The sequence below is a fragment of the Lagenorhynchus albirostris genome, chromosome 5 (assembly GCF_949774975.1).
Source record: "Lagenorhynchus albirostris chromosome 5, mLagAlb1.1, whole genome shotgun sequence".
In the NCBI taxonomy this organism is placed as follows: domain Eukaryota; kingdom Metazoa; phylum Chordata; class Mammalia; order Artiodactyla; family Delphinidae; genus Lagenorhynchus; species Lagenorhynchus albirostris.
In genome coordinates, this window is record NC_083099.1 from 67,851,654 (window position 1) to 67,866,219 (window position 14,566).

At 41.0% G+C, this 14,566-nt stretch overlaps 1 protein-coding gene across 2 annotated transcripts in view; it reads left to right on the plus strand.

Annotated features, from left to right (window-relative positions):
- The window catches only part of TP63 (tumor protein p63), a 267,957-nt gene that overhangs the window by 205,560 nt on the left and 47,831 nt on the right, over positions 1–14,566 (plus strand). For both annotated transcript variants that reach the window (XM_060150266.1, XM_060150267.1), the window contains 4 exons: positions 2,183–2,340; positions 4,537–4,681; positions 5,991–6,084; positions 9,416–9,708. In XM_060150266.1, the coding sequence (XP_060006249.1) occupies positions 2,183–2,340; positions 4,537–4,681; positions 5,991–6,084; positions 9,416–9,708 (690 nt within the window). The remainder of the gene's footprint in view (positions 1–2,182; positions 2,341–4,536; positions 4,682–5,990; positions 6,085–9,415; positions 9,709–14,566) is intronic.

Consider the following 14,566-nt stretch of genomic DNA (forward strand, 5'->3'; position numbering starts at 1 on the left):
TTCTTGCACTTTGATATGGACTTACAGAGGTTCCTAGGTGTATTCAAATGTGCTGACTCTTATGCAAGGCTTCTACACAGGGATGGAGTGGGTTTGAGGATAGCTCGGTCTCCCTTTACTATATCCCTTGCTCCCTGTTCCATCTTGGTCTCCTATTTCCTCTTACTACTTCACCCACTTCTTGATGTAACCTACTGCACTCCACTGTCTTACTTCTGGGAAGGTGTCACAGAATGAAAGGAAAAACTCTTGGACTAGGAGCCAAGAGACCTCTCAGCCCATCATTTAACAATGTGTGACTTAGGCACATTTTTTCTCAGAGTCTTATATTTACCCATCTGTACAACAGGTATAATCATTTCTGCCCATCCCTACCCTGCCATCCCATGTCCTCCTCCACGAGATGTGAGACTCATTTGGAAAATGGATAAAGGAGAGCTTGGTAACCTGAAGAATCTAACAGTTGGGAGAGTTTATTATATAAACACCCATTTATACAACATGGATCTAAACCTGTCTTCTTGAGAAGGGCTAAAGGGAGAAATCAGTACCCTCCTACTTTAAGACAGTGATTCTAAAATGCAGCTGAATTGTCAATTGCACATTAATTGTCATGTTCATTTATGCAAATATAGCATATGGTTTGAATTCCTCTAGCTGTGGCTCTTCAGTGATACGGAATGGAGCCTTCCCTGTTTTGTGTAATTATGGAGAATGCAGAGCGGCAGCTTTGAAGTCCAAGCCTAGCACGACTGTAGCACTCAGGTGTTAGAGCCACTTGTTATTTTTTCAAACATTATTATACCATGTTTGTTTGGAACTTGGATTCATTTACAGAGCCTCCTAAATCTGATACACATACACACACACAAGCAAATAAAACTCAAAGAAACATTTTTCCTCTCTTCTCTAATAAAAATATGGCTGCAGCAGGGAGGAGACAAATAAGAACAAAATAATACCTTTTATTTGAGGAGTGTAAACGGGGAGGTTTTCCCCTTTTACATGCTCAGCCCAATCTTCATTCTCTGGTCACAATAATGACTCACTGTAAATGCCTGACAGTGTGTACAGTTCTTCCTCATCTTATCTTTTTGGTTCTCACCATAGCCCTACAAGGTAGGTTGGATTGTTATCCCAATGTATCCACTACTCTATGAGCTTCTCCGAGATGGGATCATTTCTTATTAGTTTTCCCACCTCTAGCATCTAACTCATGCAGTAAGTGTATATATTTTAAGTTTTTATATATTTTAGTTTTCTGATGAGGGATATTTACTGGCTTGCACAGGGACCTATAGCTTTCTAACATATGCTGGAGGGAGACTTAAATGTTGTTTATCTGACTCTGTATCCTTCCCCGATTCTAGTAGATATCACTAGTTCTATATTCAAGGGAAAAGTCAGGCATGGCAATTGAATAGGGAATGTTGTATGTAATATAATACATAGTATGACAAACCAATTCTAGTAAATTTACAAACTGAAGTAATGCCGAATGGAAAACTGTTTGTTTTTTTTCTTTGTCTCTCAAGAGACTTGTGGAAACTTAACAGAACAGGTGTTTGGACTCCTGGGTTCCCCTTGTGTAGAGAGGCTATTGACGTTCCGATGGGTTCCCTCATGGCCCATGAACAGCTAAGCTGAGAAAGCGTGTTTCCGTGTTGAGGCCTCTGCATGATAGCAGGTTGTGCTACCAAATGCCCTGTTTGACTGGCTTTGTGGTTATTTTCTGTATATGCCCAAATGGCCTAGGAAGCTATAGGTGAAACGCCTCAGCTGCAATTTAGCATGGCGTCTCCATGTCTTTCATAAGCCTTTGGGTCTTCACTCAGTTCTTTTCCCTTATTGATTTTCACATTGAAAGGGATGGAGAAAACAATAGAGGGAAAAAGAAGATGCAATGATTTCCCGTCTCACAAAGGAGATGCTTTAGGAAGATATTCAGCTTTGTCCTCTACTCATGTAGGAAACACACGATCTGATGATAGCCTTGTGATCCCTGCCAAGGTAGGAGAGATTCTCAGATAGAAGCACAAATAAGTTCCTGTCATTGTTCTGGAGGAATATTTTTGCAAGTGTACAGTTAAGGCTATGTTTTAATATGAGACCTGTTGGAAATGACCAGTCCCCACTCTTCAGCGTCCTGTGCTCACCATCCTTCCCGTGTTTGTGTTCCCAGGACCTCGATGCAGTCTCAGTCTTCCTACGGTAACAGCTCCCCACCTCTGAACAAAATGAACAGCATGAACAAGCTGCCTTCCGTGAGCCAGCTTATCAACCCTCAGCAGCGCAACACCCTCACTCCCACCACCATCCCCGATGGCATGGGAGCCAACAGTAAGAGCATCTCCCTTTAGCTGCAGCTGGAGGACCCATAGGGCTAGTGTAGGGGAAGACTTTGCTCTGGGATGGGGGGAAGGCTTGCTCTGAAGCTACGGGAGAGGCACAGTAGACAGGACAGATCCAAGTTGAGTGGCTTAAATTTCTCACGGTGAACTTTTTCTCACTTTTAAGATGTATGGTTCATTACAGAGCACACTGGTAGAGACAGAGAAGGCTGTTCCTTTAGTAGGGATAAGGATCTCTGTGAAAAAGAACAGTCCACTTCCTACCAACCTGGATGGGGACCCACCTTCTACATTCTTTGAGATAGTCAAAAGGAAATATGTCCAACTTGTGGGAAGTAGCATAGTGTGGTGGACTTAAAATCTAGAGAAATAGATCCTAGTCTGGACTCTATTGCAGCATTAGCTGCATAACTCTGGACGAGTCACCTCTCTGCTCTAATGCTCAGTTTTCCATTCATAAAATTATCACTCTGCACAGTTAACAAGTTTATGCGTCTGTGGCCCTACACTTTTGGGCTTCTCAACTCATCTATTCCATCCTATACACAGTTATTAAGGAATTGACATAGGGAAAGGAGTCTCCCTTTTATTTATTCACACACAGATTCCTCACATCAACTAAGTATAACTATAAGAGACAATGTGAGAATCGGGCCTCGACACGGATGATGATTGGTGCATAGCTTTGCTGTAAATATAATTAGCTTGTCCCCTAGAACTTAACCTAGCAGAGTGGATACCCAAACTTGAAAGGAAAAAAAGATGGTAAAAATGCAGAAGGGATGAAAAAGCCTAAATACTGTCCATGTATCCTGTAATCACCCTCATAAAAGAGTGCCTCAGTCTTGTCCTAGAAATCGTTCATTATTTTGATCAAGGCTTTAAACTTGCATTTCACTGTTGCCTTGAAGAGACTGGGTTTTTCTTAAAGAAGTTAAGGAAGGCTAAGATTATGACTCTTTCTGGTTCTGATAGCACGTGTTTAGATTTTAATGAGATAAGAGCTATATGAGGTTTGGTTACCTGGTATGACAACGAAGACATTAGAGCCAGACTGCTCTCTCACTCGTGACAAATACATCCTAAGACTCTAAACCTGACCCTTTGGCAGGTCTGCTGCTTCGACAGTAAAAGGAAAAGGAACCATTTATTTTTTGCTTTCTTTCTGGTGACGTCTTAGAGTCCTCAGCTTTTTCTTGAGATGACAAAACAGTGGTAGTGGTAATGATCCTTCACATTTGTGTTACAGTTTACTTACTTTTTCTTATTTATGCTTCATAATTTTCCTCTAGTGGCATCAGGAGAGTCAGAGGGAAACCAATAAGACATGCTAGGCCTATGCTCTTTAGCTGGGTAGCTGGTGGCAGAGGCCTTTCCCCTTTGGCACACTACTGTTCACTGAAGTAGAGGCAAATTACATTCATCTTTTTGTAGATATGTTATTTCGCTCTTTTTTTTCTTTTTTTTACCTGAAGACAAAATTTGTTTCATAAATATTATTGGTATTGAGCTTTTCTTCTCTATAAGTGAATGTTTACAGTTTATGGTTTAGTAAGAAACCAATCCAAGTTGGTGGTGTTCCCAAATATAATCCTGAAATGGACCAGAAAAAAGAGCTGGGGTCTTTCATTGCATCTTTCCTTATGAGGCATTTGGTTCCCTACAAATATTGCAATAAATCCTCCCATTCCCAAACCAATATTCCAAAGGTCCCTCTCTCATTCAAAGGTTTGTTCACTTAAGTTTTCTGAGCATCTGCTCTGTGCCAGGCACTGTGCTCGGGTCTGTGGGGACCCAGATGTGCATACAGTCTAATCTCCATGCTTTAGGAGACTAGCCTAGTGAGGGAGACAGAAATATAACCCATGAAGACAAATACAAGAAGGACTGTATTAACACCAGGAGCAGCAAGCAATTGGGACAGAGCATTAGAATTAGAGAACAAAGTGGGAAGAGGTCGTCCTAAGAGAATGTACCAAGGTCAAGAAGTAGGTAATTAGTTTGGAGTTCGGTGACTATTCTGTTCAATGAGATGTAGGGTGCTTAAAGGGGTGTAGTGATAAGACTGAAAAGGAAGGCTGGTAGATTAGGCCCTTGGTAACATTAAGCCAGGTGAGGTGGACCACTGGGATGCTGGTATGTGATGACGGCAGTAACCCTCTCTGTTCCTCCTGCTTCTGTTCAGTTCCTATGATGGGCACCCACATGCCAATGGCTGGAGACATGAATGGACTCAGCCCCACCCAGGCCCTCCCTCCCCCTCTCTCCATGCCATCCACCTCCCACTGCACCCCCCCACCTCCGTACCCCACAGATTGCAGCCTTGTCAGGTGAGTCCACAGCATGTGCCCCTGGGGGCCTGTCCTAAGCATCTCTGGGTGGTGGAGGGTGGACACCGTCAAAGTTAATAGCACAGTTGGAAAGAAAGCAAAGCAGCCCAGTGGTGGAAGTTCGGCCACTGTTATCTCTGATCTATGGAGTCATCAGCAGCGTTTAATCAAAGTAAACCACAACAATCAGCATGGGAAAAAGTGAAAATGTGAGTTGATAGGCATATAATTTTTCATGCCTGTTTCCCCCATCTTCACTTACTCCCCCCCTCCTCCATCACATTTTTACAGTAAGCTGTGGCCTTCAAATTGGTGCTCAGGGCTGGGGTTCCCAAATGGGCACTCAACTTGCTATCTCGCTCCCTTTCCTGCTCTCTAGGCCTCACAGCTCTCAGCCACCATGGGATCATCATTTTGGAGTTGGATGTCCATAAAAAAGTTGGAATGTTAGTAAAAATGACAGAGACTTTCAAGAACCTGATGGCCTCTTTTGCTTTGTCGTATGGGAACTGGGGACATTCCAGGAAAGGGAGTTCAGATAGCCAGAAGGAAGAAAGGCATGAAGTCTGGAAAATTCTGTTTCCAGCAGAGGCAAGCATCGGTACCCAAATCTCATGCCTAGCGCCCTGCTTCGTGTGCGGAATGATTTTTTCATTTGGCTGCTGGAATAATACGTGTTGGTTCCCATGTGATGGATGCAACAGTACTAGCAGTGTCAGAGAGATGGCAAAGTGCATGGCTCAGCATCCAGCATCTGGCTCTGGGACGGTGGTGGCATCACCGATCTGAGACCAGAGCCGGAAAGGAGCGGGTCTGTACTTTGATGAGGACACCAAGCAAAAAGCATGAGTGAATTCACAGTAGAGTGGCTTACAGTTTTTTCTTAGCCACGTAAGCCATTCTCAGAAACCCCAGATATAAACAATTGAAGGAGAGGTGCTCTTTTTGAAGTGAAGAGCTAGGAGGCAAGAGGGCTGGAAACCTGAGCACTGGACTCCTTCCTTTCACCCCCTGCAATGGCTCCTAAGACACTGATACGGAACCCCTAGAATTCCACCAGTCACCATTTGAAAATCTCTGCTCTGCAGGCATCTTTAAACAGCTGATTTTAATTTTAGAGACCTAAAGTTCGTGTCCCTAATCATCCCCAGACCTCCAATCCAAGGCCCCACATATATTTTATCTGCCCCTAATCTCTTATGTAGGGCATCCCAGGGCAAAATGTTGGGTTTTCCTTTATCTTGCCAATGCAGTTGGGGTGAACTTTCTTTTTCTGTTTCCTCCTTCCTCTTCCCTCCTCCCTCTGCAGTTTCTTAGCGAGGTTGGGCTGTTCATCATGTCTGGACTATTTCACGACCCAGGGGCTGACTACCATCTATCAGATTGAGCATTACTCCATGGATGTAAGTAACCGTTAGACTTTTCTCTTGAGTTTTATTCCTTAAGTTCCTCCCTCTGGTGACATTCACCTTGTAGTTGAATCCCCTGTGTTTTTTGTCCTACCCCCAGTCCTCAGTTTTGCTGGGACCCATAACCATATTAGAAAGATTCCCTGGCCTCCGCCTCTACATATGAGAAGCTCAGGATCAGTGGTCCTCAGCTTCTCTGATCAGTCAGCAGTTGTCTGTTGTGTGCATACTATATGCAGAGTGGGAGTGAGATCTGATTCCCACCTTCAAGGAATGTATGATCTCTAAAGAATTCCGAGCACTTTTTGGTTGTTCTCATTAACTGGTGTCAGACCCCAGGGAGGATAGCAGGAATCAGGTGATGTTATTCTCACTTTAAAACATGGAGAGATGACAGTATGGTCATTTGCCATGATGGGTTGATGACAGAACCAGGAATAGAACCCTGAGATGTAAGCTTCCAGTCTTTAACTCTATTGATTGGCCTTTTCTGCCTTTCTTTAAAATAGGATGTCACAGAGGATTGAGCTGTGCCTCTCGATTAGAACCATGTGTTCATTCATGGTCAATTCTACCAGAATAGGGCCCAGCCATCCCTGATCACTGGGAAAGATCACTGGTCATGGGTTCGAGTCCCAACTATGCTTCTTAGTGGTAATGAGAACTTGGGGTTATCACTTTGCTTCTCTGGGCCTCAGTTAATCCAATTAGGTTCAAAATCATTGCCTTCTGGCTCTGATAGTCCTGGAAGCAAGCTGGATAGGAGGGGACAATTTCTTGCTTCCTACAGCACTTCTTGAACTACTGTTCACGTGGGTGGGAGCTCATTTTCTGGTTTACAACAATCTGGTTTTCCTCCCAGGCTGCTCTTTATGCTGCTGTCTTTGGGGTTCACTATCCTCCTTTCTAGCTTCCAGAGGGCCCTTTGGGCTGGTGGAAGAAGATATTCTCTGTCTCTGCTGCCGCTTCTGTAGTTGGGACCTCTTTTTGCCCCCCACCCCCCCTTGAGCACCGATGCTAGAGATGTCCCTGCAAGCGTGAGAACACCTCTGCCCTCTGGTGACAAGTATATGCTGTGCTGCCCCTATGCCCGCCCCTCTCCACTCCCTCAGTCACCCCTGGCTGCTGCTCCCTGAGGGAAGAAATTATAAGTAAAAGCTATAGAGAAAGCTTTAGGAGTACGTTCCGAAAAGTTTCAGAGAACTTTACAATGATGTCCATCCATTGAAGGCAGTTTGACACAAGACAGTGTGTTGCCCTGTGTCTGAGAGCCTTACATGATGGAACAGGAAATTTGTCCCTTCCCTATATTTTTAAAGTTTTACCTTCAACTGGCTCACTGTCCCCACTGGGGAGTATGTCAGGGTGCCCCTTTGGCTGCTAGGATCTGCTGATGCTCTCCACAAATCTATCTCTGCTGGTGTTGGCTAGGTCCTGGGCCAGGCTCTGGGCCACAGCTTTCTCACCTGTCAGTATAAGTTAAAATCTATCCAGAGAGTAATGCAGATTAATGGAGCCTAGTGTACAGAGAGTTTTGGACTTACTGGGAGTTTCAGAAGCATAAAGAGCTATGCTCATTTATCTATTTGTGGAATAACTTCTTTATACTGTATACTTTTTAAAAAATTTTTTATTGGAGTATAGTTGATTTACACTGTTGTGTTAGTTTTGGGTATACAACAAAAGTGAACCAGTTTTACATATACATATATCCACTCTTTTTTTTTAATTCTTTTCCCATATAGCCCACTACAGAGTATTGAGTAGAGCTCCCTGTGCTATACAGTAGGTTCTTGTTAGTTATCTATTTTATATAGACTAGTGTGGAAACATTGTCCATTTATTTCTTGTTTCCTTGGCTTCTTAGTCATTCATGCCCCCGGTGGCTTGGCTGCCAGACCCTGCCGAGAGCAAGTGCAATAGCTAAGGGATCGGGCCGTGGGAGGCTTTCTGCCCCATTTGTACTGTATGTACAAATTGGACTACCCACACTGCACATGAAATTGGACTACCCACACTACACATTTCCAAAGTAGGAAATATTGGGAGGCTATCTAATTTCCGCATCCTCACTTCAGCTTCTTCCTGCTCATCACTGGAAGTAGACACCTCCTTTTCTTCTTGTCTCTCAACACCAGTCTCAGTTACTTCACATACCTCCCTGGAAAAGGAATATGGTTAAATTTTGGAGGTGTTATAAGTATTCCCTCTAAGATGCAAGGATGGGTTAATCATGGTATAACATAGTAATAATTCAGATGATTAAGATTTACATAGTATGCTTTATAATTTGCAAAATACTTTCATATCCACATCTGCATATGAGTCCACAGTATGTGTTGACCTAAAAAGGAATTGCATCCCATTTTGCCAAAGAGGAAACTGAGGCCAGTAGAAAATAAGTGACTTAATGAAGGTCTAGAGCCAGTGAGTGACAGAATAAGAACTTCTGTCGAGGTCTTCTGACTCTAAGCACAATGTTCTTTCTACCTACCATACTGCTCCATAAAAAACGCGAGCCAACACTAAAACAAACTAATGAGGAGCTAGTGCAGGTAAACAGAGATGCTACCACAGTTAGTTAAGATCAGTCATCTTTGTAATGCCTTCTACCCCCAACCACAGAACATGGACACGTACTCTGTATTTTGATACCCTGATTTATCCAAACACCAAGAGACCTTTTGGCCATTAGGGCAGTTTTAGGCTCAGAGGCGGTCCTGAATCCACAGTTCATTCACTTAATTGTGTAACTTTAGAATTATCAACCTCTCTGACCTTCAGCTTTTCTGTCTATAAAATAGGTGGAATAATATCTACCACTAATCTTAGCATTAAATGAGATCATGAATAAAAAATAATTAGTTCAACCTCTGGCATGTCGAAAGTGTTCAATATCTGTTAGTAATCTTTTGTTCCCATCTCCTCATTTGAGAAGTGGTGGCATTCCATTAATATCTTTCTTCCAGTGATTAGAGCGAGGTAGATTTGAGAGTTGGAAGTTTCCTTTATCTGATGATTTTGTTTGGGGATTTGTGTTCTCTGATCTAAATATTACCTCTGTTGTACCACTGAAGAAACTGAGACCAATAGAGAATAAGTAAAATGCTACCTACAAGAAGAGATGGGACCTCAAGCCTGTATATCTGTGCTTGGTTACCTATATGCCAAAGATTAATAAAGAGCTAATTTTATTTTCCAATTTAGAGTTCAGTAAATGCAGGTCAGTTAAAGCCCAGCATTGGGGAATGACAGAATGGTGTGGACTAAATGTCAGTTTGTCTCTTTGTCTTAATTCTTCCTGGTTTGCTTCCCTATTGCACAGGATTTGGCAAGTCTAAAAATCCCTGAGCAATTCCGACATGCCATCTGGAAAGGCATCCTGGACCACCGGCAGCTCCATGACTTCTCGTCCCCTCCCCACCTCCTGCGGACCCCAAGTGGTACCTCCACAGTCAGTGTGGGCTCCAGTGAGACCCGGGGCGAGCGTGTAATTGACGCTGTGCGCTTCACCCTCCGCCAGACCATCTCCTTCCCACCCCGCGATGAGTGGAATGACTTCAACTTTGACATGGATGCTCGTCGCAACAAGCAGCAGCGCATCAAGGAGGAGGGGGAGTGAGATGAGCGTTGCGGTTCGAGCTCTTTCTGTCTTCCCACCCGCTAACCCCACCACTGTTTGACCAGCCAAGCATTCTTCCTAGCTCCTCTCCTTCCTCTTTTCAGTCAGGTTTCTTAAGGGAAGGAGAAGGAAGAGGCTACATTTTACCTAATGTACAACCTGGCATCTGATTCTGATTCTGGCTTTAAGCCTTCAGATCTCTTGCTTGCAGGACTGAAATTGCCGTGGCTAGGTAGAAGTGAGCAAAAAAGCAGTGGGTGTCTCCTTAAGCTGCAGAGGTCTCTCCTTGACTTTTATAAAGCATTTTCACCCTTATAGTCTAAGACTATATATATAAATATATAAATATACAGTATATATTTTTGGGTGGGGGGCATTGAGTATTGTTTAAAATGTAATTTAAAGGAAAAAAATTGAGTTGCACTTATTGCCTTTTTTTTTCTTTTTTTTTACTTTTTGGATGGCTTATCTATACCCCGTCTCTCAAGGCCAGCCATGTATGGTAATAGGTATCTAGATCTTGATAGGACATGTGAGTGACAGTGACATGTAGGTGCCTTCAGTTCTTTTGATGCTAAACACATGCCACATCAAACCTTTGGTTAGATCTGCTTGTTATTACATGGGTGAGACTGTATGCATACATATGTACACGATTCTCTATGTTGGTATATAGTTTATGTTACTGATATCCCTACTACTGATAGTGGTTGCCTTTGGGGTGATTTAGTTCAAGTACAAGAAAAAGTTCATGTTCACACTATCACTCACCATAGGAAAGGAAATATTCTGTCTTGCTTTTGGTTGGGATTGGGGAATGTGAGTCATGGCTGAAATTCTTAAAAAGTCATGGAAGCCAGTTAACTAACACCTGGTATCATGTGTCTGGGTATTTCAGCAATCTCCTCAAATTTAATGCCAGACACCTTAACTCTCAGTATTTATGGGCAAAGCATTAGCTGCATTTACAAATGCCTGTAAACCCAATTTCACTACTAGATTGATTAACTCAATTGCACATTTGCTCCCCTTGTTAGAATTAAGGTTGATTTGATTGGGATGAATGCCATCTGTCTAGTTCTTGCAATAAAGCTTTAACGTCTATTGAGAATATCCAGGAAAAACAGGAATCATACAGAGTTATTGAATCTCCACTAAACAGTAAGAGATCTCAGTGAGCCATGAATTGAAATACTTGGAGGACTTTGTGAAACATAAATAGTATTATTTGGTAAATGTTTCTTCTAATGACCCTCACGTTCTATAAAATTCTGCATATAGAGGCTTGTTGATCTCTCTCTCTTCAAGGTTTAAAATAGGAGCAGCGATTTGGAAAATATAAAATTATGAGATGAGTTTTCCTAAAGCATCAGTTGTATCACCATATCACTTTTCTTTTTGAACAATAATAGTTTCACTTTGTTGGAAAGTAACTTGGAGAACCCAGTTTCCCGTCCACCTGTCTTTTGGACTGTGCATACACATAAAAATGTCCTGACAGATCAGAGGATAAGCCTTCCATTGGAGATGTTGCCTGAACCACATAAGCAAAGAGTTGTTGTCTTCAGACTCTGAAAAAAACGTGTAAACGGAGATATTGCTGTACATCTTTTAGAAACATACTTTGTAGCAAATACTTTTTTTCAAACTATAAAACAAGTATTTTGTATATATGCTAATGAGCTCTAAAAGCGTGCCGTGCCTTCTGGTAAAGGGCTATCATTGCACATAAGCTTCCATTTTTATTTTAAAGTGCAAAAGGACTAATGTGGCTTAAAAATATATATGAGTTTCATCTGAAAACTGTATATATGTTTTGCGTGTGAACGTGCATACTTTGTGTTTCACTGTCTTTTTCTTCTTGGGATACCGGGTTTTCCAGAACCAGAGTTGAAACTTTTTTTGTTATTATTATTGTTTTTATATTTTCCTGGAAACACCATTTAGTAAGACTACAATGTCAAATTTTAAAATGCCATTACTGTAAGATGGGGGGAAGGGAAAAATTGTTTCTGTTTTTTTATTTTTTAGTTTTGTATGTTAAAGAGAGTGAGTCCTTGATTTCAAAGTTTTATTTTGCATAAATGGTAATAAGCACTGTTAATACGTGGAACAAGCATGCAGGTTTGAAAACCTATTAACAGGAAGAATGAAAGCCATGCCTTGGCAATGCTAGGAGGGCAAATGGCTTCCTGGGCTATCATGAGTGTTTGAATAAACCTAGGACATCCTCTGAGCTATTTCAGCGCTCTTCAGGTGGCACTAAGGACTCAGAAATTCCTTCACTGTATATCATGGGTTTGGCATGAGCCAAAGTGAGGCACAACTACTGGCCTCACATCCTGGTGGCGACTTACGTTTTTTGAGTGTATGAGTAGCTAGCGTGAGGGGCGAAAGAATATTAAGACAGACAGAGGGGGCATGGGCTTAATGGAGTTCTTGTGGCCTCAGTTCAGTACAGTTAGCTGAAGAATGGATAGATTTTTGTTTGGAGTTGATTAGAAATGGAAATGGAGACTAGAACTTACTTCATTAAATCCATTTACCTTTTGTTTTCTTGATATTCCCCTAAAGTATAGTATGCAGGATGTTGAATGTTAAAAGGTTGCATTTTTTTATTATTTTTATAATTGTAAAAAATTAAGTCAATGCCAAATGTTTTATATGCTTTATTAATGTTTTTGAAAAGTTTTTCTTATAGATGTGATGCTTTTTTTTTTTTTTTTTTTTTTTTTTAAAGCTTCAGTTGCCTGTCTTTTGGTATTTTGGGTAATGGGCTTTTGGTGAGCCAGAGGCAAACCCACAAGCCACTTATGTTTGCCAGGACATGCAATAAAATTAAAAAAATCAATAAAAATGCATTGAGAAATGGTGTTGGGTGTGTGTGTGTGTTTGTCTGTCTGTCTGCCTGCCTGCCTGTCTATCCTTTGGCCTTATTTTTACTGAGGTGGAGGAAAAAATACTGAAAGAAACATTAGAGAGATTCAAATATTGATACTTCTAATCCTGAAACAAAATATCATTATTTTCTCATTTTAGCCAATCTAAAGACCAGGAATATACACCTCATTTGGTACACAAGATACTCGCAGATTTAATATGTTATTTGATTGAGGTCAGAATGGGTTTGCTTTGGAACAGGGACTAGACTGCAGATATTCCTAATGTCTCATTTAGTGACCTTCCCATGGAGCTCAGCAATGACCTCCTCAGGACTGCAGGCTGGAATGCAGATTACCCTGATTTTATATGGGAACAGCACTGCAGATGGTGGGCTATGGCATGTTCCCCTTTAAACTCAGTGTTAAATATCACCTTTCAGTTATATATATTGATTCAGCAAATGAAATATCTTCTATCAAAACGGTTTAATGATTTTTTTTAAAGAAATAAGTTTGTTCTTTTATGGACTGACATTAGACGGCATGAAAACAATTTAGTAACTTAGATTTATAAATAACTTTACAGCATAACATATATATAGTATTTACATATATAAATGTGTTTTCCTATTAATAGTTGTAATCACATGATGAAAAAATGCATTCCTATTGGCAAGGCAGTTTCAGCTTAAATTAGGGGTACCAAAAGATTCCAGTTCTTATTCCTTAAAATGTAGGTGTTAGATCCATCAAAATGACATGGTTGATAAAATCGCTGCCAGAAAAAGAAAAAGCAGTGAAAATGGTTAATCCTTGATATACTATTAAGGCCCTTTTTTTTTTAACATCTTTTTTGGAGTATAATTGCTTTACAGTGGTGTGTTAGTTTCTGCGTTATAACAAAGTGAATCAGTTATACCTATGTTCCCATATCTCTTCCCTCTTGCGTCTCCCTCCCTCCTACTATTAAGTGGGACTTTGGACTGAATTGTCATTTCAAAGTCCCACTTTGGACTGAATTATCATTTCTTTCTTCTTTTTTGAGCAGTTCTAACCATTCGTATGGATTGGTACTTCATGACTTTTATTCTTTCTTAGAGGTCTTCTGAAGTGCATGGAAACAAAATTTTTTAACTTTAAGGCTTTTTTTTTAGAGAAGTTTTGGCTTCATAGCAAAATTGAGAGAAAAGTACAGAGACCACAGATGCTTAGCTTCCCTCTTTATCAAACCTCCCCCTCCAGCGTGCTACATTTGTTACAACTGAGGAACCTATGTTGATACATCATTATCACCCAAAGTCCACAGTTTACATTAGGGTTCACTCTTGTGTTGTACATTTTATGAGTTTGGACAAACGTATAATGACATGTCCGCCATTATGGTATCATAACAAGTAGTTTCACTGCCCTAAAAATCCTGTGTTTCACCTATTTATCCCTCCCTCCCAAAAACTCCTGCCAGCAACTTCTACTGTCTGGCAATTTTTTTAAATTGTCTCCATAATTTTGCCTTTTTAAGAATGTCATATAGCTAGGATCATAGTATACAGTCTTTTCAGGTGGACTTCTTTCACTTAGTAGTACACATACATTTAAATTTCCTCCATGTCTTTATGGCTTAGTATATAGATATTTTTTTTTTAGCACTGAATAATACTCTATTCTCAGGACATAACCAGTTTATTTGTTCATTTCCTATTGAAAGACATCTTGGTTGCTTCCAAGTTTTGACAATTATGAATGAAGGTGCTATAAACATCTGTGTGCAAGTTCTCACGTGGACATAAATTTTCTACTCCTTTGGGTAAATACCAAAGAGTGTGATTGCTGGATTGTATGATAAGAATATGTTTAAGTTCGTAGGGAACTGCCTAATTGTGTTCCAGAGTTGCTATGCCTTCCTATCAGCAGTGAATGAGACTTCCTGCTGTTCCACATCTTCACCAGCATTTGGTGGTGGTAGTGTTCTGGA